At 40.4% G+C, this 27,690-nt stretch overlaps 2 protein-coding genes and 4 non-coding genes across 6 annotated transcripts; 5 read left to right on the forward strand and 1 right to left on the reverse strand.

Moving 5' to 3' along the window:
- The first annotated feature begins 658 nt into the window (after positions 1–658).
- eif4a2 (eukaryotic translation initiation factor 4A, isoform 2) lies at positions 659–5,732 on the forward strand. Its single transcript, XM_056391257.1, has 11 exons — positions 659–806; positions 1,753–1,810; positions 1,916–2,048; positions 2,357–2,496; positions 2,906–3,074; positions 3,153–3,262; positions 3,603–3,746; positions 4,159–4,296; positions 4,399–4,488; positions 4,766–4,845; positions 4,924–5,732. Exons 1-11 carry the CDS (start codon positions 778–780, stop codon positions 5,066–5,068), a joined length of 1,236 nt encoding a protein of 411 aa, XP_056247232.1. The 5' UTR covers positions 659–777; the 3' UTR covers positions 5,069–5,732.
- LOC130179544 (small nucleolar RNA SNORD2) lies at positions 2,091–2,164 on the forward strand. Its single transcript, XR_008829303.1, has one exon. It is a non-coding gene; the product is annotated as a small nucleolar RNA SNORD2 (small nucleolar RNA).
- Positions 2,726–2,800, forward strand: LOC130179543 (small nucleolar RNA SNORD2). The gene has a single exon (XR_008829302.1). It is a non-coding gene; the product is annotated as a small nucleolar RNA SNORD2 (small nucleolar RNA).
- On the forward strand, positions 3,320–3,501 carry LOC130179542 (small nucleolar RNA SNORA81). Its single transcript, XR_008829301.1, has one exon. It is a non-coding gene; the product is annotated as a small nucleolar RNA SNORA81 (small nucleolar RNA).
- On the forward strand, positions 3,841–4,023 carry LOC130179541 (small nucleolar RNA SNORA81). The gene has a single exon (XR_008829300.1). It is a non-coding gene; the product is annotated as a small nucleolar RNA SNORA81 (small nucleolar RNA).
- Positions 5,733–12,302: 6,570 nt separating the features above from the next.
- b3gnt5b (UDP-GlcNAc:betaGal beta-1,3-N-acetylglucosaminyltransferase 5b) lies at positions 12,303–16,871 on the reverse strand. Its single transcript, XM_056390356.1, has 2 exons — positions 16,569–16,871; positions 12,303–14,517 (listed from the first exon to the last, which is right to left on the reverse strand). The coding sequence occupies exon 2, from the start codon at positions 14,202–14,204 to the stop codon at positions 13,041–13,043; it is 1,164 nt and encodes a 387-aa protein (XP_056246331.1). The 5' UTR covers positions 14,205–14,517; positions 16,569–16,871; the 3' UTR covers positions 12,303–13,040.
- Positions 16,872–27,690: the final 10,819 nt, after the last annotated feature.

Genomic DNA, 27,690 nt, shown 5'->3' on the forward strand with positions numbered 1-27,690 from the left:
CTGTCCAATCAGGTTTCTTGAGGATGTTCAATGTACATAGTCTCTTTTTGCTTTACCTGGTGCAATACACACGCCATTTACATATGAGAGGGATTGTATACTTGTTGGTTACTATTATGTTTCAAAACCTGTCTCCAGTTTTCTCTCAAAGAAAGAATGTATTATGCAGTTCAAAGTTGTGATTAGCATCTCACTGACTGCTATACTACAAAGCTGCCTAAGTCAACTTATTAAAGCAGGGAAAAAGGTAAAAAAAATTAGAAAAAAAAAGTCAGACACAACATTCACTGCTGCAAATCTTCTAAACTTCCTCCCAAGCAAATTGGTTTCATGATGATGGAGACTTAAATCTGTTTTATCAGTCTGTCAATTTTGTTCTAAATGTATTGCATTTAATTTTATTTAATGAACACCACATGCGTCGGCCTCATACGAACCCTCTCTCCAAAAATGTTGCACAACCTTGTCAGGCCGAGTTTTGACCTGTCAGGGACACTGTAGCAGCCCGAGCACCACTCATTACTGCAATATCCTTCCGCTGAGAAATATAGTCTGAAACAATTTTCACATTTTTATAGGTTATTGGCATGCACCCTTATCTATATCAGATAGTCAATAAAATGTAGTGCAATCCAAACATTAAGTCAGTCAAATGAGACCACACTGTCAACGAAAATGAGCATTGAGTTCATCGGTGAAAATAGTCCGGCTGCATAAAGGCAGTTGGCATCGCCATCAGCGATCTTTCCAGTCGCATGCTGAAGTTGGGGACGGATCATGTCTAGCGATTCTGCTGATTACAACAGGTAAACTCTTACATTTTGGTCACTTTTTTTTCAAACATTACTCGATGTTTAGGTGTAGTGAGGTGCGCAGCTCTAGTGTGTAATTTGCATGTTGCCGAATTAGTTATTATCTAGCTAGCTAAGCCCCAACCGCTGTCAGGGCGATCTGGTTGCTAAGAGTTAGCTTTGAGACGTTAGCTGCCCAGCTACACCGCGGTTCAAAAATGCCGTTGGGAGCTATTTGGGTTAAATATTAGTTATTTTTGTTGTAGCAAATGCAAAATACTTATGAATCGGTATTTGTTCTTGAAATAACGTATTGCTGTCGTGGCCGGTGGTTATGTTAATCTAAAGAACAGTCGGGGAAGGCAATACCTCGGCCTAGTTCTCGGGCAGCAGGAGCCACCGTTGGCAGCACAGGCCCAACTGTCCGACATATTGGCTAGCGGGGAGAGAAGCAGAGCTCCATGTTGAGACCTGCAGAATGCGTACAGATGTGACTTTATCGCTTTTGACATGCATGTTAACATAGACCATAGTGGGTGTGTGAGTCGGTTTGGAACCTTTGCGTGGTTACATAACCGGGAATTTTCCGGGGGGCAGGTAGTTGAGCCCTACTCGTGGAATTTGACACGTGCGCCCTGCGAAGCCCCGGGCTGTAACGAGATACCCTGGGCGTAACCCGGACCACCGTGGATCCGCTCACTACACATCTGACGTAGCTTTTACATTTTAATACCCCGAAATTTACGAGAAATAGGAGGCTTTCCTTAGAAGCGGCTTGGCAGTGTTGACAAGTCTGACAGTAGCCCCCTCGTGGTATGACACGTGGTATGAATGGCAGCTAGTTATACTAGCGTGTATCAAGTAATTTATCCCCAAGACTTATTTCCTTTTCTGTGATGGGTATATGATGTTGAAGTTGACTTCAAGTGAAATTTTGACCTATTTTAATTCTCTTTAACAGCTCACGAGATAGAGACCATGGGGGGCCAGATGGGATGGAGCCTGATGGTGTCATCGAGGTAATTACATGATTAAACGTCATAAATTTCATTTTCATGGTGTGAAACGGTCATCATTGAGTTTATGTACTTTTCATTCATAAGCTATCGTTCCTCTTTATCCAGAGCAACTGGAATGAGATTACGGACAACTTTGATGATATGAACCTGAAGGAGACTCTTCTCAGGGGAATATATGCGTATGGTTTTGAAAAACCATCTGCCATTCAACAGAGGGCAATCATTCCTTGCATCAAAGGTACAGTAACTAAATGTATTCAGAAATGGATTGTTTCTGTTTGAGTGAAATGATGCTTAACCATCTTTCGGGACTTACCCATTAATGGGGATAATTTTTGTTCTCACTGATCACTCAACTGTTGAATTTATTCATCAATAACTCAGTTTTAACATCAGAAATGCTCTGTGGTAACTGCATCAAGGCAGTCAAATTTGACATGGCATTTCTTGGACACAAACAAATTTGTATTAATCACATTCTGTGTTAGGATTGAGTAGGAACAAATCTTTTATTTCAGATAATAATCTTTTTCCCCTTGCCATCAGGCTATGATGTCATTGCCCAAGCCCAGTCAGGCACCGGCAAGACGGCCACGTTTGCCATCTCTATCTTGCAGCAGCTGGACATAGAGCAGAAGGAGACTCAGGCTCTGGTGTTGGCTCCCACCAGAGAGCTGGCTCAGCAGGTATGCTGTTCCTGAGGTCACGATAACCTCAGTGTCTCAGACCTAGGCAGCATATTGAGGACACTGATTCAAGTGCTAAGGTACCATTTTCTTAAACTTGTCAAAATTCTGAAAATTTGAAACAAAGTATCCTCTTACGATTGGTGTAGTCTCTGTCCATGGCTGCATTGGTCTAAAAGGTGATCTGGCTTCATCGAATTTGTTGTGTTTTGTGTTGCTGTGGAAAACTGGGTGATATGATGGCATACCATCTTTCGGGACTGACTCTTGAAATGGAGAAATCCTTTTGTTTTACTGATCACTTTTAACAGTTATTCTACACTTTTGAGTTTGCATGTCCTGCCATGCCATATATACCACATTATCCTGAACCAGTGTTTTGGTTTTTGTTCCTGTCTCACCTGATTAGATCCAGAAGGTAATTCTGGCTCTGGGTGATTACATGGGAGCGACCTGCCATGCCTGCATCGGAGGGACCAATCTCCGTAGCGAAATACAGAAGCTCCAGGCTGAGGCCCCTCACATAGTGGTGGGTACACCAGGACGTGTATACGACATGCTTAACAGGAGACATCTGTGTAAGTATCACAGGTCCTGTTCACCAGGAAAGATTTTAAGTTTATTTTGTGACTTCTAACCCAGCATTTCTTGCACAGCCCCAAAATGGATCAAGATGTTTGTTCTGGATGAAGCTGATGAGATGTTGAGTCGAGGGTTCAAAGATCAGATCTATGAGATCTTCCAGAAATTGAGCACAAACATTCAAGTAAGTATCTTTTTGAATACAGGCACAACACAGACAGTTCAGCAGTTAAATATGGTTCCCTTCTGCATTAACAGAAGTCTGCTATAATTGTGTGATCCAGATTTTATCTGTTTTATGCAATGATGCTAGCAGAGTATTGCGCGGAAGGAGATTATTGTGCACTATACTGAAAATGAGATGTGGTCGAACCTCTTTCTTAATGTTCATTGGCCTCTTTCTCAAGGTGCAGTGCCACAATTAGCTCTGCATTTAAATGTAACTCTTTTGGAACACTGCACCACATTTTGAATTGGTCATAGTCTCTTGAGTCTTATGGTAACTTGTAACGCATTTTGTTCAGGTGGTCCTGCTGTCTGCCACCATGCCAGCAGATGTGTTGGAGGTGACTAAGAAGTTCATGCGAGACCCCATTCGCATCTTGGTGAAGAAAGAAGAGCTTACCCTTGAGGGTATCAAGCAGTTCTACATAAATGTGGAGCGAGAGGTGGGTTTAATTATCAGTAACACTTTATCCAGGAAGATTTAGCTGGCTTCCAGTTTCTGGTGCATTCTCATACTTTTATGAACTTTATAGATTTCCCTTCTCTCTAAAGCACCCTGCTAAAACTGCAGGAGCCAAGCCTCACAGGTTTGGCTCATGTGGCCATGTAAGCATGGGTACACCAGGGAAGGAGATAAAAGCACAGTATTGGAAATGAGGCTTGGAGGGACCTCTTTCTTAATGTCCTGTGTCCTTTGTCTCAAGATCCTGTGTTACATTGTCAGCTGCTCCTCCTTAATATGGAGTTAAATAGTTGCTTGATAACCACCCCCATGCTGGTTTGCAGTATGATTTGTCAGGTTTACTTTGTGCAGTTGATGGTGCATAACCTCTTGTTTTTCTTGGATGTCTCCAGGAGTGGAAGCTGGACACCCTGTGTGATCTGTATGAAACTCTCACCATCACCCAGGCTGTCATCTTCCTCAACACAAGGAGAAAAGTTGACTGGTTGACTGAGAAGATGCATGCTAGAGACTTCACAGTCTCTGCTCTGGTACGATCTGTTCTGTACAACTGTTAAATTAGAACATTACATTATTTGCTTGTCGGTATTAATGCTGCACAATTTTCCTTACTAAAATTATTCTTTTCACAGCATGGTGATATGGACCAGAAGGAGCGTGATGTCATTATGAGGGAGTTTAGATCTGGCTCAAGCAGAGTGCTGATCACAACTGATCTTCTGGTTAGTATGAGGTGCAATGTTGTGAGATTGGATGTTGATGGGCAATATAAGAAATGTCAAATAATCAGTTTGTGAAGTTAAAACCCAAAATGTTCTTAATCCTGCAACAGTCCTAAAATGACCAAGCAGTCTAAACTTTTGGGAGATTAGGGCTCGTGCTCCACAATGGGTTCTTCTTGTAAGAATCTGTTACTTATACATGGGCGACATTAACATATGCACAATGTTCAAACCATCAGTCTCTTAGACTTGAATATAATTGATTTCTTTCTCTCAGGCTCGTGGGATCGATGTCCAGCAGGTTTCCCTGGTCATTAACTATGACCTTCCTACAAACCGAGAGAACTACATTCATAGGTAAGTTGGAATCATATATTGCACCAAATGTGCACCTTTTTAGTCTCGTGTGAGTCTTACGTCTCTACTCTTCTCCAGAATTGGTCGTGGTGGCCGTTTTGGTAGAAAAGGAGTTGCTATCAACTTTGTCACTGAGGAGGACAAGAGGATTCTTCGGGACATCGAGACGTTTTACAATACAACTGTGGAGGAGATGCCTATGAATGTGGCTGACCTGATTTGAGCCCTGAGGTTTATTTCCTTTTTTTTTCTTTCTTTTTTTTAAAACGCAGTGATAGCGATCGTCCACTTGCATTGTGCTTATTATTCGAGGGGGAAAAAACTTCTCAATGCTAAACCTTGGATCAGAATTTTGGTATGTGTTAAAAGCGAGGTGACTTCTATGGTGGTCCCTCTCAGACAGTTGTAGATTCTAACCTCGACAGTCGGCTGGTTGGAGCTACAAAGCCATGGGGTCTGTAAACATTAAGGTCCTTATCAGGTATTTCTTTCCATGTTCAATTAAGATGCGTGTATTCGATGTTCTCCACCATTTAGTAACTTACTTGTGGACTAAAAGGTATAAGTGCTGTATAAAGTCTGCAAATTATGTTATGCTAACATATGTGCGATGTATTGTGGGCCTGCTTAATAGAGGCACTTGTCATGTTATACTGTAGATTCACTTGCTTTTTGTTATCTTTTGTGAATGTGTTAATTTAAATGTATCATATTTTTTATCCCACTTGCTTTATCAGAATTCCTCACTGGTTGGCCATATTTTGCTGACATGTGGTTTTACCCTTTCCAGAGTATATTGCTATTTCCCAACCCTTGACTACTTTTCAGATTTCCTCCTCCCCAGAATTGTATGAATGTCTTAATAAACTGAAATTGCTGTAAGTAAACTTGCTTTGTCTGTTATGAAACACTAGTGTCCACTAGAGTTTGTACTTAAGGATGAATTTTTCTGCTGTTTCATTTAGCACTAGGGGCCAAACATTGAGTGAACCTGCTGTTGATGGACACAATCTTTAAGTAACTGCTGGAACTGAAAAGACACCTACACACTTAATATGGCAGAGTTGAAGCATGAGGCAGGGGGAGGATCTGTGGGCACAGTTGAGGAAGACTAGTTACCAGCACCACCTACTGGCAAGCCAACAGTAAGACCTGATGTAGGAATAATGGCGTACGTACATATACATATATGGCCCTATAGCTGTAATGTTTAAGTCAACAACACGTCTCAATGCACCAGTCTTCCATAGCTGCAATCATGCATGTGAGACCTTTATACAACTAATAGTTTTGTCTGTTCAGCATTATTTTCTGAGCTCCCACTTATCAATATTTATATACAAATTGAACACAGGAAATGCTGTGTTGAGTGAAAGGGAGTTGCTTTCTTCAGGCATCAAGCTTAATATCTGATTTTTAATTTGTTTAATGAATTAACTTAAAATGAGCATTTAAGAGTGCATGCTTAATTGTTTTAACCTTACACTAAAAAACTTTGAATAACATAATATATACACGTATAAAATATTAATTAACCACTAATGTGACAAGAGGCAACTTTAGCTCAATTGAAAAGCTAAACGTCAAACAGAACCTTGCGTGCTGCACAGAAGTCTGATACAGACAGTAGAATATAGCTTATGCTACAGCTGCTCTTAGATGTGCGTAGGGAGAGAGGTCATGCAGGCCTTTTGGCAGGGCACATTTTTTATATTTAACCTCAGCGACACTTTCCAGTCATGATCTAGAAAAAGTCGATCCTCTTTACCCTGCAGGTTTCAGCACACCATTATTTACTTCATTACTATCAGCCTTGGCAAAATATACTCAGACCTCATCTGCCTTCAGCTTTTTGCTACAGTAATCAAAATTGGTTGAATTTGATTATTATCTTCTTATTATAACGTGCTGAGGAGGTGGATTACCTAACTAGCAATCAGTACAATCTGTACTATGAAATATTTAACACAGATGACAGGGAGATAGCAAATTATAAACAAAAACTGAATTTGAATACATCTCAAGACCCTGTTGTCACATGACATTTTTAAGGCACTAAGTTATGATACTTTCAAGTTACACTACCAGTAAGTGTCTGAAGGATGAAGTTATACAAGCAAGATGTTTATCATTTTTCTTGCAAAATGATCAGGATGCATTGCTGTAATGCTGTTTCACCTCACCATGATGGCAGTGAGATTGTAAAGTGGTATGTGGTTAAACATTCATGTCTTCATGCAAGACATTTTAAGTATTTTAAGCTATAAACTGATAAATCATTGACTTTAGGGAAATGTCATAGCGTCTCAATTAGAGGTTTAACCTTCAGGACTGTGACATTCATGTGGGTAAAGAGCTTCTGTACTGGAAAACATAAAACTGTATTTGTACTCTGAATGCTTGTCTGCTGGTTTGTGCCTGCACCATAGAGACATACATACACTATAAAGAACCACTGCTTTCCACTTAAAATAAAAATGTCAGCTGTCACTTTTCTTCAAAATGTCTGTATCCTTGGGCATATGTAATAATCCCTTACATTTAATACATTAAGGGCCCAACTGACCTCTCAATAAAAGTGAATAATGTAGCTTGTGTAGTGTTTTAAATTGTGTCATAATCAGTTTTGCAGGTAAGAATAATGAATGTTTTCTGTACAACTGATTCCTGTATCTTCTATACGACGTCCTTTTTCAGTTTGCCATTTGATATGTATTCTTCATTGTTCTTCTCATAATATTTAGCCAGCCTGTACAAACAGTGTCCAAACACCACAAGTCCTGACATGATGGAAGGAAATCTGATATGCTCTCCGATATGTAAACCAGTTCAACCTCTTTCTCCTATTTTCTGTGAATTTTAGATGAGTGTGAAACAAGCCACTTGTTTGTTTGACATTAACAAGATAAAGTGTGAATTAATGAGCTTAAAAGTCGCTGGTCGGCTGATTTTTGTTACCTTTGGACAAAGCCAGGCCAGCTGTTTCCAGTCTTAATGCTAAGCTAAGTTAGCCAGCTGCAGCCTGTAGCTTCAAAATATCTGTCCACATAGGACACAGGAGAAAAGTCTGAAATGAATCTAAATCGTGTTCTATGTGACCAGGATATTTGAAACAATAAAATTATTTGGAAAATGTAGTTGTATAACTAAGAAAAAGAGAGTCTTATGCCAGTAAACCACATGTCCTAGATTTCATGGATTGATGTGGAATTTGCTATATTATTGTACTGTCCAATAATACAGCTGTTTGTGTGGGACTCAACCTCTTCCTTTAATAAATATCGGGAAATTGTTTATTTGCTTTCTTTCCAAGAGTTAGATGAGAAGATTAATACCACTCATGTCTTTAAATAGCTGCGAGGAAACGATTAGCTTACTTTAGTATAATGAATGTAAACATATGGGTTAGTCTAAAGGTAATAAAAGTCCACCTACTAGTTTTCAACTGTAAACGGTTTGTTTTTTGTTTAACTAATAAATTGTTATCGTAATTAGTGGGCTTTACACATGCTGGAGGGTAGAATCATAGTTCCCCTTTCCAGTCTAAGAAAACTGTCTTCAGGCTGTAGTTTTACTTTTTGGCATACAGAGTTGAGTGTGATATCAATCTTCTAATCTAACAGACAGCAAGTATATTTCCAAAATGTCAAACTATTCCTTTAAGTCACTGGAACCTGTCTATTTTCAAGCTTCTTATTTGAATCAGGAAATTTTAAATGCCATTGACTACACTCCAGAGGAGCTGTACAACATCTTCATCAACATGTTGCCTTGACACCCTCCCAACAAACTAATGTTTCTAGCTGCTTGGCAACAGACTTACTGCACATAGTTAACAGCTCCCTCCTATCAGGCATTTCCAAAATTTAACAGCTACTAAAAAAGGGTAGCCTGGATGCCTTTTTAATTAGCAAATATAAATCTATATCAAATCTACATTTCATAAGTAAATTAGCTGAAAAGGATGTCTCCCAACAACTTAACACATTTAACTGTAAATGGTCTTTTAGACAAATTCAAATTAGATTATTGACCCCATCACAGCACTGAAACTGTTCTGATTAAGGCCCTAAATGACGTACGCATGAACCCTGATTCAGGCAAAATTTCAGTCCTTGTGTTACTGGATCTTGGTGCTGCTTTTGACACTGTTCAATTCTACTAGACACTTCGATTGGTTCAGGTCATATCTGCAAAACAGGGACTATTTTGCTTCTATTGGCAACTTCATGACCAAGCTAGCTTGACATGTGGAGTACCTCAAGTTTCAGTTCTGGGACCTCTCCTATTTAACGTCTGTATGTTTTCACTAGGCTGTATTGTGCATAAACTGTTGCACATCTTCTTTCCCTTTTTTGAAGCCGAAAAATCAAGTCAGAAATCTTGGTGTTATTATTGACTGATTTAAATTTTAACTTCCAAATCAAGACTATTACAAAATTGGCCTATTATCTTTTTAAAAATGTAGCAAGAATTAGAGGACACATGTCTAAACAAAATCTAGAAAAACTAATGCATGCTTTAATTTCCAGCAGGTTAGACTAAAAAATCTCAAACAAGCACTGAGGCAGCTACAACTCATTCAGACTGAAGCTGCTGAACATATTGCACCAGTTCTCCGCATCATCTCTGCACTGGCTACCAGTGTCTAAAGTAATTAACTTCAAAATACTATTTACTTGTCTACAAATCACTCAATGGTTCATTAAGGCCTTAGTATATCTCTGACTTGCTTCCACAGTATGAACCCTCCTAGTTCATCAGTAGAGTCAGTATAATGTCACACAAGGTGAAGCTGCATTCACTTATCATGCTACACATAGCTGGAATAAATTTCCAGAAGACCATAGATGTGCCCCAACTCTGGCTGCTTTTAAAAACAGGCTAAATACTTTAACATTCACCTCTGTTTTCAGTTGCTGCTAAAGATTAAAGTCTGACTCTTAAACACACAATGACTTTGTATGTATTCTATTGCTTTTATACCTTCTACGCATTTATACTTAATCTTAATCTTACTTAAACTTGCCTTATTCTCTCAAACCAGACAAATTTCCCCATGTGTCAATCTTGTGTGACGCTTGTTTTAGCCGACCTAAGGTCACCTTTTACCAGGTTCTGAAGAGATGAGCCGATTATAATTCCACGGTAGGTATTTTTAAATAAGCTATAGTTATCGCTTGCCCGTGGGGCCTAACTTGTACATTGACCAGGACAGTCTGGAATGATATTTAGCACACCAACTTTGTCAACTCAATTATTGACGAGCTCCTGATTACTTAAGTCAGCGGCTGAATCCTCGTGGGCTGATTCAGTCACCATCGCTTGAGTAAATCTAAAAATAACAGACCGGTTTCTGTCTTCAAGGGAAATTAGGCTAAACAGTTCACATATTGTACACGATATCAGAATAGTGTTTCTCATTTAAATTGATATAACTGCATATTCATCGTATTTAAATGAATATCTTAAAATCAGCCCACAGGCAGTTTAAAAATCCACTCACTTTCTGCAGTATCTACCAGATGTAGGCATCTGGTTGTGTTTTTAGGTCTGTCTAAATCCTTTGTGTGAATTATTCTTCGTTATGTGTTGCCATGCAAACAGAGCAGCTGTTTGGTGAACAGCTAATCCGGGCAACATCACATTGGAGGGTGAGGTTCAATAAATACACATATAGACAATTCAAAGCGAGTGGATATATTCATGACCTTAAACAGGCAAACACTGACGTGTTTACTCATGCACCCATTCCCATCTTTTAATATTAAAAGGTGGGTATTCAGTGAGATGAGATTTGGTGAAACAGTGTTCTCAATGAGGGAGCCTGGCTACACCTGCAGCAGAGGATGTACAACTCGCTGTAGGGCATGAACACTGCAGATAAACACAAGAAGTAATTCCAAAAAATGTTTTTACTGAGAATAATACAACGGATAAATAACTACATAATCACACACCTTCAGTGATGTGTGAGTGTGAAAATCAAAACGTCTATTTTACTGTAGCTCTGAAATGATAAGTCAGGACAGGGGATTTCTCCTGGCTCTGTTTTAATCCGTCGTACAACTGAAAAATTACCACAAATTTTGTTTGTGAAGGTTTACGGCATTGATCTCATGTCTGTTGAACAGTGACACAGGGCCAGCCTCAGCCATCACTGTTAGCAGTGTGTCAGATGCCTCTGTGGATCACACACTCTGAGGACACTGATGACTTTCTGGCCGATGCCAGGGGTTATTTTGGGCTCCGCATATCACATGTCAGATGGAGAGCACCTAAAACCAAACCACAGTGAGCTTTATGCACGCTCACTCATAAGTCCATTCTTGCACTTATAAATATGCACTTATAAATAGGTGTTTGGGTAGTAAAGTGTGAGGTGCTTTCAGGCAAGATGTTTGCACTTCCACTCTAATGAGCCTTGTGTAGCAGCTACAGCGGCTCTGCTGCTCAGCAAACTGTTGCTGTTGGAAGGATGTGAAAAGTTGATTTCCGTATTAACTGGTGTGTTAAAACCAAACAGTTTCAGAACATTGGTCTCTATGCATTTCCCACAAGTGGCTTTTTCACTCACCGCTGCAGAATGTTAAAATGCTTCCCGCCAGAACTGAGTGTGGTTAAAGACCAACAATATCTGTGTTAACGGGTGTTTTAGAGCTCTCAGTGAGCACTACATATCTACATACATATTGGTCATGTGATGCTCTATTTAACTTCAACAATCACTTTTACACAAAAATAGTAGCTTGATCTTGACCTTTTAGAAATTTAATGACATTTTTGGAAAAGCTTTTTATGATAAGTCAGACTGGTATTGATCTTCAGCAAGAAAATACACAATTTCCCCTTGATTCAAACTTTTCTTTTAAGGGAAATCTTTACAGAAGTTTCAGGGCTCTTCTTCTGCTTCTTTCTGTGGTTAATGCTCCTGTGGTACGTGGGAACAAACTCTTTACAGAAAGGGAAGGGCGAAAAATAATCTTTTCCACTCTACTGATTACAAATGCCACTAGGACAACGGCTGTCACATTTAATCCATAAAGACATGTACTCTTAGGAACAGAATGGAAATGTGCCGTCCAAGCACAAATCAACACAACTGTGGGAGAACTTGATGTTTTTCACATCATTTTGTTGCCTGCATGTTTGACGATTTTCTAAAACTGTTGATAGAATTAACTTCAGCGACAAAGTGCCTTATATATCTGGGTCATAATACGTTTTTTTAAGTAATGACACTGTCGAGTTATACTTTGAGTTTTACTGTTTCCCTTGAAGTTGTAGTGAAACCATTGAAAGAGTTAAGCTGTCAGTGAAACCTTCAACTTTTCCAGTATGTCCTAATACTATAGATGTTTCCTGAGCTCATGTTCCCTGGCCAACAAACTGACATGATTGATCACTATCACTACTATTACTGCTACTACTAGTTATAATAAAGTACTTTGAAAATATTTGAAAACTAACAACAAAGTGTAGATTTTATTTCATTAAAAAACATTGTTCTCAAATGTAATCACAAAAAAGAAAAAAAAAAAAGAAACCTTGTAACAAAATTCTCAATTTCGAGCCCACACTTTGTTGCTCATCATTACTGCACAGGAGATGTTTGTTAAGTCTTTGCAGTTGCACGTCTACCCTACTTCACTGAGGAATCTTGCACATCATGACACAGAGACAATTTTAGATCAGACACTGGCCTGTTTTTTTGACTAACACCATCCAAATGTGTTGTCTATTGTTCCGTGCCATCATTTAGAAACCCAGACTTCTTTACCTTTTAAAAAAAGTGTATTTACTTCACTCTTAAGGTAATGAAATACGTATGAGTGAGGCCTTGTGTTAAGAAAGGTTTGATTTCAGATTTGTGTTGGGATAGCGTGTGAGCATCACCTTTTTCTGAACTATTTTCTCAACACATTCTCCTGTCAGTTCAAAACTTTAAGTCGAACAAGACCAGAAGTCATTGATGTCTTTGTGATGTCATGCTAACCGTAACAGAGATACTTCATGTGATCTCTTTGCCTGTTGCAACACAGAACACATTCTCCAGTCTTTTGACAGACATGGGTGTCCAGTTAAAAGGACTGAGGTAATATTCGCAGCAATGATCCTCATTTCGTTATGATCACAGTATGACATACACTTTCTCTCTCTGTCACACACTGACACACACTCAAACCTGAATAATACTACAAAAACGCTGCTTTGCAGGGGTATGTGTTGAAATGGTAAGGTTTACAAAGCAGAGCCATCTTCACAGCCGTGCAGTAGAGCCTGCCCATGAGTCCAGAGGTCCACTGTTTCACCTGCGGGTCCGTCGCCGCCTTCCAGAGGTCATGGATATCTTCCACGTGACCATGTGAGGTCATCATCTGGTCATAGATACACAGGTGGTAGGGCGCTTTGCCCTCCCCTGAGAAATAGACGTGCTCATGTGGGGTTACACCAATGGCGTTGGCGCAGATGCCCATGAACACATCATCTATGTAAAGAGAGGCGTTCAGGGTCAGCGTGGCTTGATAGACTTTGTCCGCTACGTCGCTGGAGACGACGTACCCGGCCCCAGCTGTGTAGTCGGGGTACGACAACCACTGGTACATCTCAAAGGGCACGTAGTACTTACTGTCTTTGCTCCGGATGGGCGGCGCCCCTCTGTGCACTCGACCAACCCAGAAGTGTGTGACGCCCCTGCTGCTCATGTCCTGCAGGTAGCTCACCAGGTTGGGCATGTGGACGAAGATGTCGTCATCAGCGGTCATGAGGAAGCGGGCGTGTGCGCAGCGGCTGTGCATCCAGTGGAACTGTAGGATCAGCTTCAGGGTCAAGTTGTGGAAGGAGTCTAAGAAGTCTTGTTGGATCAAGTCACCATAGAGACGGTCCTCGTGGATGAGATGCTCCTGGAAGCCCACCCCGCTCCTCTTACTCCACGAGGGCTCCTCCTTCTTGGTCTGAGGCGCTCCTAAGGCGAACACCACTTTGACTGTCACGCCCAGGCTGCTGTGGATGTAAGTCTCATTACCCCAGGTGGATCTGATGGCGTTTCGCCTCTCAATGTTCTCTGGGGACGTCTTAACAAATAGGAGGAGGAGCACGTCCTGTTTGGCACATTTATCCGGGTGGTCCAGCAGGTAGTGGAAGTTGCTGAAGCTTCTTGCCTGCTCGCGCGGGATGGTGAGGCTCTTGTTGATGTAGATGAAGCGGTTGACCAGGTAGCGGTAGGAGTAGGACTTGACGTGGCTGACGACACTATTGTCCAGCTGTTCCCAGCAAACCATCACCACTGACAAAACCAGGCAGGTGGTCATCAGCTGCACACACTGGCATCTTCGTACTCGGCGGAATTTCAAAAACATCCTGGAATCTTGTCACCCCGTGGCAGTGGTCCCTCTCTGGTGGGCGATGGTGGCGAAGCAGCCGGTTGTGGCGGTGTGTGTGGAGGAGACAAGATGACTGAGGATGTGGAGGTTCAGCGTGTTGTTCCAGTGCCTCAGAGCAGCACGTGGTGGGTCTTCCATCCTAGGATTTCCACATTCAGCAGGAGGCACAGGCAGCGGTGGGAATCACTGGGTCCGCTGGGAAACATCCTCCATTGCAGCATAATCACTCACACGGTCAGCCGGCAGGTGGAGATTCATCGTTCATCCATGACGCTGTTGTCTGAGAGATCTGAGAAGAGAGAGCACATTTACCAATGTGACAGAGTTCGACAAATCATATGAGTGAATAATGTTTTTTCTTATTTTGACTGCAGGAAGTGTGACCTCAACCATACTACGTGTTTTCAGTATCTGTTTGGGCCCTACTTCCTTATTTGTGTGACAAATGTAGGCGTTGTCCTGTTCTGTCATGTTGGGCTATAATTGTACAAGCACGAATTATTCTTTTATTATTTAATGGTCATAAACAGATCATCCCGCTGTCAACTTAAGCGACTCATCAGGATGTCACTGAAAAATAGAGACAATTTATTCATTCGGTTGAACAAGTTCCTCACAGTAAACTAGGGCTGCACTTATATTTCTCAGAAAGAAAAAGCATGCGCTCAGATCATATAACTTCAAAATGGCAGCACAACTGAAACCATGGTGAAATGGTCATGGTCTTTTGTTGTGGTTTGAAAGTGACTGCAGCAACATGTATTCAGTGTTTCTGTGCAAGAGTAGTAACGTTCGTTGGAAAATCAAAAGTGAGTCGGTGAGTGGGGTGATGGGGGGAGGGCAGGGGAGGGTTGGGAGGGAGGGTTGGGGGTACTGAATGCAAAAGCCTACACAGCAAATGTTGCAATACAAGCTCGTCCATAATGGAGGGGTTTAAGGTGCAGACCCACTGAAATCGCTGAGAGTCATGGAAAGCATTCGGACACAATGGGCAGCGTCAGAATAGCTCTGCAGCACAATGCTGTACAAGAATAGCCTGCTTCCGCCCGGGCCTGGGCTGAAACCAAGGGGGGATCATGATGGGCCCGGGGCCTGGGACTCCCACAGCACCCCGAGAGCTTTTTAAACATCATTGGATGGCCTACGCCTAATGGGGTCAATGGCTCATAAATGGCTCTTTTCTCTCTTCCTGATAATGAGAAACTCTGCCTCACCTCTGGTTCACATCAGCCTCCAGCTCTATCACAGTAAAACTTACAGTTACCAATGATTCTGAGTAAGTTAGTGCACGCCATCATTTATTTCCTGTCTCTCTGTCATAAAGTACACGTCAGTTACAAATTTCTATTCCTGTCAGCAATTTGACCGAGCTGGGGTTATTCTTACTGGCCAGTACTGAGATACATGATCACACCTGCTAGATAGTGATTTATTTTTGTTTTTTTTATATCTGTACCAATTCATCTCTATTGTGTTGGAGTGGAGTCAGAAATAAAACCAACACTATCTAACAGCTACCACTGTAGCTCAATGAGAACATAGTTTTTTGTGTGTCCAGCTTTTCAGCCACATAACGTACCATTCACTTGAATGGGAATAATTAATCATAATTCATCAAATATTCATCATATGAAACACACGACAGTATGAAAATGAAATTGTAGTGATCTTGCAGGATCAAATCTCTAATTTCCTGACTAACATATGATAGCTGAGCATCATATGAGACCAGACTATCTTGTTTGCTGGGTAGGAAAATCACAATAGACAACAAAGATAATCGTCTGATCATGACGTCCATAGAGACAGGGCTTATGTTACAGGTGCCTGGTGTCTTCTGCCAACAATGTGACTGTGCTTTAATGGATAGGAGCTACTCCCAGAAAGATGTTGTTCATCAGTCTGAACTACTGCTACTTATCTTTAATCTTCTTTTTTTAATACACGTTTCGGCAGACAGTTGTTATTTTCTTGTAAGCTAAGTTTGTGGCCGTGTAATGGCTGCAGGTCAGTTCCTTGTTAAATGTTTAAGAGTTAAATGCGGTTACATTATTTACTGAAGGTGTTTTAGCCGTCAAGTAGCAAACAGGTTGTGTTGCTGTCATTCTTGTAGTACCAGTCCAAAACCAAGATGACCCTGTACTGGAGCACAAACACAAGTGTCGAGCCTCCCTCTTCTGACTAAGCTGCATCTAAAACAAGCGCCGTGTGAAAGTGAATCACCCCACTAACATATTTCAAAAGTCACCATTTTTATAAATAGATTAGAAACACACGGAGAGGGGGGTCGCGAGGGAGGGAAAAGCACGCCACAACTCCACTGATCACTCCAGCACTCACCGGCAAAATAAAAGATCTTGGTGTGAATCCAACACAGACGGAGCAACAGTCTCCGATCGTCACGGATTTCTCGTCGGTCCCACACTGGTCCTCTCCTCTGCTTCAACTTTACTCTTCCTTCAGATGACAGGAGGTGAAGCGCCCGTCAGACGCAGCCATCACTCCTCGGTTAGACAGTCAAACTCGCTTGGCGGTGGTTGTGGTGGAGGAGGAGGTGGAGGAGGAGGAGGAGGAGGAGGAGGAGCAGGAGGAGGAATACCTGTGAAGGTGTTGGGGAGTCACTCCGCAGTCTCTGTTCAGACTCAAAAATTGCTTGTTAATGAGCTAGTTCCCTCTCGCTCCCCCCCCCCCCCTCCCTTTTCAATGTAGGAGTGGTTTCCCTCCATAGGTGCGCTGTAAAACATCACGTGGTGATTTAGTTCTAATTAACTTCATGTGAATATGTTTTGTTCATTTCCAGTTACTTTGTGTAGTTTTGATTTTCAGACCAGTTCAGGACTCATCAACAGACATTGTTCTAACTGGAGGCGACCTGGACTGAAGTGATGAGTTGAATGAATGAATGAGTTGAGTTCAGACTATATATACTATCACCATGTATTGACAGACTTTGGGATGGATCTATATTTACATAACATATGTCTACATTATAAGCATATATACATAAACATACATATTTGCATGGACTAGACATATACGTCAATATATGATTTTTTTCCCATTTCTAATAGGTTTTATATATAATTTTACATGTATGTTTATATTTTATATGTACATATATGGAAATTCAATATATGTAAATATAGTCTCTCCTGGTTTTGTAGTTTGAAGAAAACAAACACAGTGTTAACTCACTCTGGGAGCAGTGTTGTCTTTGTACTGACTGGAACCGAATGGCTTCACATCCTGCAGCTGTACGTTCAATGTCAAATAAAGAACTGGCTCTTTAAACTGACAAAATATCAGTAGTAAAGTAAATCTGTCTGTGTGACTGAACAGTTGATTTAATCAAATATTTTAGGATTATTTAACTTGTTTTCTCAAGTTCAGTTAACTCAGTTAGTTTTACATTTTGAAAGCTCATAAAAAGACGCTTTACGATTTCACTTAAGTTCAGTTCACTCACATTTTTAAAGCTGCAGGAGAACTTATCTATTTCTCAGGTGAACAAACTTAAAATGATTTACAGTGTGGCGGCAGAGAGAAAGAGGGAGGAGGAAATAAAGAGAGGAAGGCCTGTCCCCTGGACCTAATGTTGGTGCTCTGTGTTATTGACAAAAGCTTGAAGGACAGAAAGATCTCCCTCTTTTCTGTCTCAATCTTTGTCTGACAAGCACTTTTATTTTTTCAAATCATCAAGATGCATGTGATGCTGTAAGTAACCACCTCAGTGAACCAGTGCTTTCTTTGTCCTGTTTATTTTTTTTTTCCCTTTGAGTGCAAGATCTTTGGTTTGATATCAACATTTGAATATCTTTGTCATAATTTTGTTGCCAGGGAGCAGATACACAAAGCTCCCTGTTTCACTCATTTGAATGTAGAGTTTTGTGTTGAGGCATCCTTTGAATCTGCCAGGGAAGGTTACACAACCATCAGAGAAGACAGATGCATGAAAAAAGGAAAAACCAACACAAAGAGAGTAAAGTGTTCAGACACCATGACCCACCAGAACAGCTTCAGTCCTCCTGGTCACTGATTCTACAGGTGTTGGATTCTACTGGAAAGATAAACACTATTCTTCCAAAAGATATTCCCTCATTCAGTGTTTTGATGATGGTGGCGGAGCGCGCTGTCTAACACCTCCCATAAGTGTTAAACTAGGTTGAGATCTGGTGACCGTGAGGGGCATAGCATATGAGTCACATCATTTTCATTCTCATCAAACCACTCAGTGACCCCTCGGTGGCCTGTGGGTGGGGGTATTGTCATCCTGTTTCTCCACTAATTTTTCATGTTTTTCCTTTAATTTGTCACCCGTCTGTATACAACACTGCATGAACATATTACTGTGAAAAACCAGTCTAAAGAAATGTGTGTTTACATTGTTCACAGCATCAGTCCAGTAATTTCCTAATAATAATTACTGAGTGAGACTGCTGGAGAAAGCTCTGAGATAAAGAGGGTTCATGTATTTACTTTTATTTCTTAAGAAAGAACCATGAAATCTTAAAGTAATTATCCCACATAGAAAATAGTAGCTATGCCATGATGTTTGGTACAGACATTAATGTTCCCCACAGGATGAACTGTAAGAACTCTGATGAGCCCTCAATTTTTAATGAAGAGCCATCATCAGGTCAAACTTGCTTGTTTCATCTTTGCTTATATTTCTTTTCTCACTATGTTTATTATTATGAACCAAAACACCAAAGCAAATTCCTTGTATGTTGAACACCTACTTGGCAATGAACCGGACTCGGTATCAGATTCTGATTACTTTTTTATGACCAAAAACTAAAACTGACGACATTCCCATGAGCATCAGCATCAGTTATACTTACCAAATGTGAGCATGCTAATATGCTAAACTAACATGGTGAATATAGTAAACATTATACCTGCTGATTATCAACATATTCGCATTATCACTGTGTGAATGTTAGCTTGGTAACATTCACATTCAGCCTCTACAGTCTCAGCAGCTAGCATAGCAATATACTCATCATATTTTTACATCAGCCTATTACACTGTATGTGCTCTGATGTTGTCACTTTCGACCACTTCTGCTGCTGCATCTGGTTCATTGTGAGGCTTTACAAGAATCACACCACAGACATAATTTGACTAAAGTGTGACAGATTTGAAAGGCCTGTTCTCTTATTTTGAACTTAATGTGTCAAAAGAGGTAATGCATCTGCATGCCCTAATGTGCCTATATATTTGTCAGTGTGCGTGTAATGAATGCATGTAACTGTGAAGTCGTTATGCGTGTGTGAATTTAAAAAAAATAAAATAAACACAGCAAATATGATTATACTGGAATATATTCTAATTTGCTTTGTTATTTTATTACTCTAACAAATGCTATTTTTTTCTTCTAACAGTGGGTTCCCACTACAAATTGACTGAGATAATTGGTTTGCATCAGAAAATGTATATGCAGTTCGTCTGCACTTATTCTCTATTCAGACTGATACGAACATGCAGACTCCAAACTGTCAAACCTCATTTAATAAAGCAGCTGCTCAGAAGTTCACCTGAGAGTGTACAGCAATTGACAGTAGATGGATGTCTAAAAATGTACCGGGTGGCCTGATTAGAAAAAAATGTTTGTCAGGAGGTCACAGATGTAGAAGAGTACAGTACAAGACACTCAGGTCCTACTATGCACAAGACTAATGCATTATGGGATTTTTTTTTTCAGGGGAAGTGTAAAAAAGATGTATGCGTGAGCCTATATGCACACTTACTCAGAAAAACAAAAATGCACAAATGTTTTGTTGTTTCATTGTTACAAAAGCAGAACTTGGTTCCATGAGAGGATTGCTGTCTTTTGCATAAATGGCATGAACATCAGACCTCAGATCTGTAAGAAATTTGCATGTTTTCATTGCAACTTCAATGTATTAGATGAGACACCTTTCTGCATAAAAAAAAATGTAGATTAGTCAAATCAACTGGTTATTTGTAAATTTTAGACATGTAACACATGTTTTAGGATGGACCTTGGACCACTGCCAGCATGGACAGGAGGAATTATTACAGCAGTTATTGACATATATGGATCTATCTTTTAATATTACATTATAATATTGATAGGGACATGTCCCTAACAATATTTAAGTGAATCTGTTCGCACTATGTTTGGAGCGACGTCATATTAGACCATCCCGATGTAAGAGGCTCCGTCTCCAAGAGATTTAGGCATGCCAGCATTTGATTGACTGAAAGGACGGAAGCTCACTAAGTAAATACTCTCCCAATCCCAATGTCCAACCACACAGACTCTCAGACTTGGAGGCGCGTGTTCAAGTTCATGAGGGCTGTCCCACTGTCAAACCATCGAGGGCATGAGGACTCTAGCGGACATGTTGAGCCCTTTATTCACACTTCCCCTAAGTCCGCAATTCTGCAAACTTTGCCTGAGGAGTAAAGTTCATAGTGTTGTGGCGTTAAACACGGGGTTACCATGGTTATCAGGTGACGCCCGGAAGCGTAAACGATGGCTATAAAACAGCAAGAAATAATAAGATAGAAGATGACCGGTTAACAAAGAAGCATGAAAGGAATAAACCTTAATGTTAGCATTACAAGAAAAAAAGACAGTATATGACAGTTTAACACAGAGATCACAGTGATTCAGAGCCAGAACTGTGGAGTTATTCGTCCTGATGAATTCAAAATATCCAAATTGGATCAGATCTGATCTTATATTATTTTTTGTTTACAAACAGGGAGCTAGAGGAGGGAAAATGTATAATCAAAAGTCCCAAACCGACAACTGGATGCGAATGTTTTGGCATAATCAAAGTAAGGTAATATAAGTAGGCTACTATCCCGTCCCTCTTTATACCATTTTGAGCCCTTGCAGCCTCCGGCTCTCAATCACTCACCAGGTGATGTCAATTAAGTCTATGAGGGTTTGGGATTGGGCCATTCTCACCATCCTCACTCCTCAATCGATCCAACCAACAAAGGTAACGATCACGAGCCAATCAGAGGCAGAGTAGGGCGGGTCACGTGAACTACTACGGTAGGATTCCGAAATGCGCGTGCTGCTGCTGTAGAGCACAATGTAAACATTAAATCACAATGGCGCAACAACGCATTGTTTTTTCGACAGCACCCAGAGGACTATCAACCCGAGCACCGCCACCACTAAGGGGCCTGCTGCTACCAGGAGTCAGGCTAGGACTCACTTGGCGGCATTTGAGGAGCCAAACAACTTCCGAAAGAAACTTCCGGCCGCGCATTTACACCAACCTGGTTTGCTAAGTGGCTTCATGACGTGGCGGAGAGTGATCAGGTTGTGTGTTTTGCTTGTATGAACGCAGCGGGGGAAAAAAACTGATTGATGAAGACAGTTTTAGGACTGACAACCCCTTCGTGAAGGGTGGCTTTTCAAACTGCCGTAAAGTAATTGAAAAATCCAAAGAGCACGAGAGATATAAGTTGCACACCGACACAAAACAAAGGCATTTGACTTTAAGTGATGTGCCGATTAACTTCCTCTTGTCTGATGCTGCTGCTGCCAAACAGCAGGGAAGTGTACGACACGTTTGGGAACTACAGTTCAGATCCATCAGATTCCTGGGAAGCAACGGAATCACCTCCAGGGGTGACGTCACACCACACCGGTATGGGCCTGCACATCTCTGTGGCCTCATCCCAGAAAACATGGCTACAGCACCATGACCCAGGAGAGACTGACTCCCCTTGATGCATGTCCACACTGACATTTGAACTCATTGGAGATCCAGACCCAAGGCCAAGGCCACCTTTGGATCATTGTAACTACTGGAGCACATTGTCTGCGGCTCAAGGTAAGATATTTGGTTTATTACAAGCTGCCGCCGAGCAGTTTAATAGTCTGTTGTCAATACATTTTAACGTCACACTGATATTTATTTGTGGAAAACAATGTGCATATTTGGATATGTTCTTGTGCCATGCAAAAGCCGGACGTGTCTGTTACAAAGCTAAGGTATTATTGTGTTTGTGTTTTAAAAAGTCAAGTCAGTTTTTATTCGTATAGCGCCTTTTCACAATATAAGTTATCTCAAGGCACTTTCCAAATCGAGCAGGTTAGACCTTCTCTTTATAATATTATTTACAGAGACCAGCACTAGGCAAGGAAAAACTTCCTTTTTAAGAGGCAGAAACCTGGTCGATAATTATTTAAGGATCCTGGATCAAGGTGTGGTTTTTTTTTTTAAGTAAAGGTTTAACCACAGTAGTCTTAAAGCTGCTGGGAACAGCGCCAGAAGTGAGTCATAAATGATTGAATGAATTCAGCACTGAAGTTCCCAAGCTTGGCCAGAGGTCTTTGGAGAGCTCAGCTGGTAGAAGGTCCAGCAGACAGGTGGTGGGTTTAGAAGATAACACCATCTTAGACGGCGCTTCAAGATACAAGGTCTCGAATTTAGTTAAAATGAGAAAAGTTAAAAGGGACTCAATATAATGCTCTGGTGGTTCTGTAGAAGATGGAGAAGAAGAGGTGATTTTATGTCTAATCTCATCTATTTTATTACTGAAAAAGTTTAGAAAGTGATGGGCTGTGCAGCTAAGAGGTGGCTGCTGCTGCTGAGTGAGTTTAGCTACAGTACCAAAAAGAAATCTATGATTGTGTTTATTGTTAATAACCAGAGAGAAGTGGCCTGCTGTTGCAGTGGATTGTATTTTAACACAGACCTGTGCCATTGAGAGTGAGTGGCTCAGATTTTGATTTGCACCATTTGCCCTCCAGTCTCCTGCAGGCCGGCTTCAGGGCTCGTGTTTCTTCAGTAAACCACGGTGTAGATCTCTTTAACCGTCTGGTTTTAGTGGTGCAACGGAGTCCAAGAGGTTTAATTTAGTGGTACAAATTTCGATGGAGTCAGTTGCTACAGTGAACGGAGCGAGGGCCTCCGGTAGTTCCTCAGCAAAGAGCAGCTACAGTGGCTGGACCAATGTGTCGTGTGGTAAATACATTTGCGCCATTAATGTGTGGACAGGCTGGTGTTGCTTCAAACTTGATAAAGTGATAAGAGATTACAGAAGTGATGAGAGAGACAGTCAGACTAGATACCTCAATTCCACGGGATTGGATCAAGTCCAGAGTGTTGCCATTGCAGTGAGTTGGTTCAGCCTCAAACTGGGTGAAACCAAAAGTGTCAATAATGGCTTGAAAGGCTTTAATTAGAGGATCCCAGGCTTTATTCAAGTGAATATTTATCTCACAACAGCTCCAACACAACCAGCAGCTTCATTACAATCAGCTGATCGGAGTGTCACATGTGTGCGCTCATGTGTTGAAGCATCGGTTTATATACGTTAGACTGTGACAGGCAAATTAAATTAGTATTAATTTAATACTACAAATAATACATTACTATATTAATGATAAAACAAGTCAAATATCACCTTGACATTTGCAAAGACATGAACAATCGGCGATCGTTCTGATGATCGTCGATCACTGATATCATCGTCCATCGGCACAACCTTAATACTAGACTTTTTTATGCCTTACTACTTTATGACTTATGACTAGAGCCTGACTGATATTGGATATTGTATTTTTGGGGCCGATACCAATACTATGAAAAATTGTGAAAAAGATATGTAATAAAAACAGGATATTTTACAGTTAAACAATAAACTTTATTGTCCAAAATTACATCAATCCACTGAAACAGTAAATTTCACAGCCCCACAACATGATGTTCCCACCTCCAAACTTCACTGTTGGTATAGTGTCTTTGGGGTGATGTGCAGTGCCATTTCTCCTCCAAACATGGCGTATGCTATGACATCCAAAGAGTTCAAATTTGGACTCATCTGACCAGACTATATTCTCCCAGTATTTCATAGGCTTGTCCAAATGTTTTGCAGAAAACTTTAAATGAGCTTCAACATGCTTTTTCTTCAACAATGGAGTCTTGCTCACGGGAACATTCAGAAGTTTAGAAATATGTCTGTAACCAATGCCATCAGTATGTTTTGCAACAATAAGTTTGCAAAGGTCTTGAGAAAGCTCTTTGCTTTTACCCGTCATGAAATGCCCATTGTGTGTCACCTTGGTAATGAGAAACCTTTTTATAGGCCATCAATTAGGACTAAACCAGCTGATATTAATTTGCACTGATAGGGGGCAGGATTGCTTTGTAAATACTGACAGATTTCAGCTGGTTTCTTGGCTTTCCATGTCTTCTTGCACCTCCTTTTCTTCATGTGTTCAATACTTATTCCCTGTGTCTTTCCACTTTATTACACATAACTTAATTTATGGACATATATGTTTTGATTTCTTTGTATGTGTGGATTACTTGGGTTGTTACCGACATCTGGTGAGAATCTCATGTCAACAGCCCCATTACAAATATATTATATATATAAATATATTTACTGAGGAAAATGTTGATGTGTTCAATACTTATATGATATTGTTCCAATTTCTAACAGGTTTCATATGTATTTTTTTTTTTTTTTTTACATATATAGGCTATACTGTGTATATACATATGGTTTTACTTCATATGTACATTTTTTTTGCATTGTCTCCTTGTTGAGCCTCTTGTCCAACTTACACTCCCACATGAAGCTGTATGTATGGGGCATAGTCTCGCCTATGACAGGCCATTGTTTGGAGGTTGCAGTTGCGGTACTGGACATAAATGTAAATATAATGAAACAGAGAGGTAATCTGAATCCTCAGTGATATCTTGTATCTTATATATTTTGTAGAAAAGACTAACAGGCAAGTGTTTGAGTGCTTCATCTGGCACACTTGAACTTGCTAGAACTAGAACAAGCTTGTGCAACCTCAGCTGGTGACTAAGGTTATTCTCTGTGCACTGTCCCTTCCTTTTCCTGTGATACTTCATGAAAACCATAGTAACAGCATGCTTTTTATAGTAAGTAAGATTAATCCCTCTGGGGATGAAACCACACGGACTATCAGAAAAGAGGTGGGTGCACACAGAACTTTTTGTGACAACAAACAACAGCTACAACATTAGAGTGAACTGCAAAGGTTAAGTGAGGAACATGTGAGGTAAAGAGAAGGAAGCAGAAGACAGAGTCCTGTATAATTTCTTGCTTCATAGTTGAAATGACATTCAAAAGGCTAAAAACATATTTACCCTGTTGAACTTCTTCAATAGTTTCCAGTATGTAACAGCAGAAAATGCAGTCATTTCCTGTTCCACATAATTTGGAAAAGAGTCTGCAGCCTTGCTAACTGCACTGTGTGGCTGTACTGAAGCACAGCAGTGCTTTGAGCTAAGTGCTAACATCTGCATGCTTGTTAACATACCTTATATGTTATAACTTAAAAAAAAATAAAAAATTCAAAGTGTGTCAAATTGTTCTGGTTGTTTGTTTAAACATTTGCATGCTTTGAGTGTGTGTGTGTGTGTGTGTGTGTGTGTGAATGTGAATGGTCACTGTATATACATATGTTTTTATGTGAAGCACATTGAATCTCTCCTGGGGACTATAATAGAAAGTGAGTTAAACAAACTCTGAATTTAACCCTGAACTCTGAGTTGACTAAACCTGAGATGTAAAACTTCATCACTGGAGATCTGATACTATGATTCACCATGGCAACAGCTTAATAAAGAGCAATAAAAACCTCCATTTTAATCCGGTGCAGCCAGAAAGATAAATCTGTGACAATGCACATGAAAAAACAGCAGCAGCAGCAGTGAAAGAGTCAAAGTTAACACTATTACATTTTATTCAGCATAGTCCACTGATTAATTTATATTGATATTGATCAATATATTAATGCAGTAACCTGATAGGGACAAAGTGTTGGTGGCAGCAGTTTGTTTATAGACCTATTGTAACCTCATTGTCAGAACCAGTAAAAATTATCTTGGAGATTAACAGTTGTAAAGGCACCTACCTTTAAAAATTACTGTAAATTATAGATTTATAGGACTTTTAGATTATAGGCAGATATTTTACATTTAAGTCATGCTCAACAGCATTTACTGACTATACTTCAACAAATAAATTTAAACATAGTCACTAAAATGCTGTTAAACACACGTTAATATACTGTCTTTGCAGCCTGTATTCAAACCGCACTTTTAAAGTACACTCACCAAGAACTATAGAATAATACTAATACTGGGTAGGGCCTCCCTTTGCTCTCAAAGCAGCAACAAGACGTTGGAAAGTTTTCATTGAGATCACACTCCCAGTTTACATGACTGCATCACATTCTGCAGATTTGTCAGTTGCACATTCATGCTGCTAATTTCTCGTTCTACCACATCACACAGGCCACTGAAGGACACTGACCTCCTTTTACTCTGTGACATGGTGCATTATCATGCTGGAAGTAGCCATTAGGAGATGGTAATCTGTGGCCATCATGGGATGTCAGCAGTAATTCTCAGACTGTGACATTCAGATGGATAGATAGATAGATCCCCACACCTTTACACCGCTTTGTTTGTACTGTGGTTTTCAATACTGACACCTTAGTCTAACTTGAATGAGATTGTTGTTTCTGTCCTTGGCATGTCTGACACTGGGTGTGGCTTTAGCGGCTCGGCAGGATTGCTTGCTCAACATTTCAGGTTTGTCGCACCTCATTTGTCTTGTCACAGACTCTTCAGGATGACTAACTTACTTCTCGTGTAGTTGATGCAATCTGTACTCTGCGACTTCAGGTGAATAGTTTTGCTTTATGCTGCGACATCCATCTGTGATGGTTTTGCTCACCCTTCTTTGACTTACATGTTTTTCTGAGCTCCATCTTAGCATTTTCCATGGGAAACGCATATGTGATCGTGTTAACATAAGCGTTGTCATTCAGCTTTGGATTCATCGGCGCCCTCTGGTCAACAGCTCTGTTGGCTGTGTACATCAACTGACCCCAGCTTTCATACATCAGTGTGAAGCATTGCAGCCAAAGTCAAGTCATTACATTTTTCTCCATTCTGATGTTTGATTTGATCGTTACCTGATGCTCCGGACCTGTAGCTGCATGACTTTATGCATTGCACTGCTGCCATACGATTGGCTGATTGGATAATTTCATGAATAAGCAGGTGTGCAGGTGTTCCTGTTAAAAATGCTCAGGTTTTTCAGGTGCAAATAAATAAAATTTGCTTTGTTTTACTAAAAAATTAGCACTAAACAAAGTATATCTGAGGCTGGTGAATGTCATTAGTCCTTCAGGTATGTTGCCTTAAACCAAAGTGTTTAACAAATTAATAAATAATAAATTTTGACTTGATCAGGGTTCTTACACATTTTCCATTTCAAATTTCTGTTTTTGCTCTGTCATGATTGGATATTGAGTGGAATGATGAGGGAAAAGAGGCGGCAACATAAAATGTGAAAAACACTGGTCTGAACACAGTGTGTGTTGCCAAAGGATTGTAGTTAGGTACTGTAGTCCATAACAATCAATTAACACCAAAACCAGACAAGTGTGGAAATCAAATGCAAACACGATGA

Source organism: Seriola aureovittata, chromosome 12 (assembly GCF_021018895.1).
Source record: "Seriola aureovittata isolate HTS-2021-v1 ecotype China chromosome 12, ASM2101889v1, whole genome shotgun sequence".
Classification (NCBI taxonomy): domain Eukaryota; kingdom Metazoa; phylum Chordata; class Actinopteri; order Carangiformes; family Carangidae; genus Seriola; species Seriola aureovittata.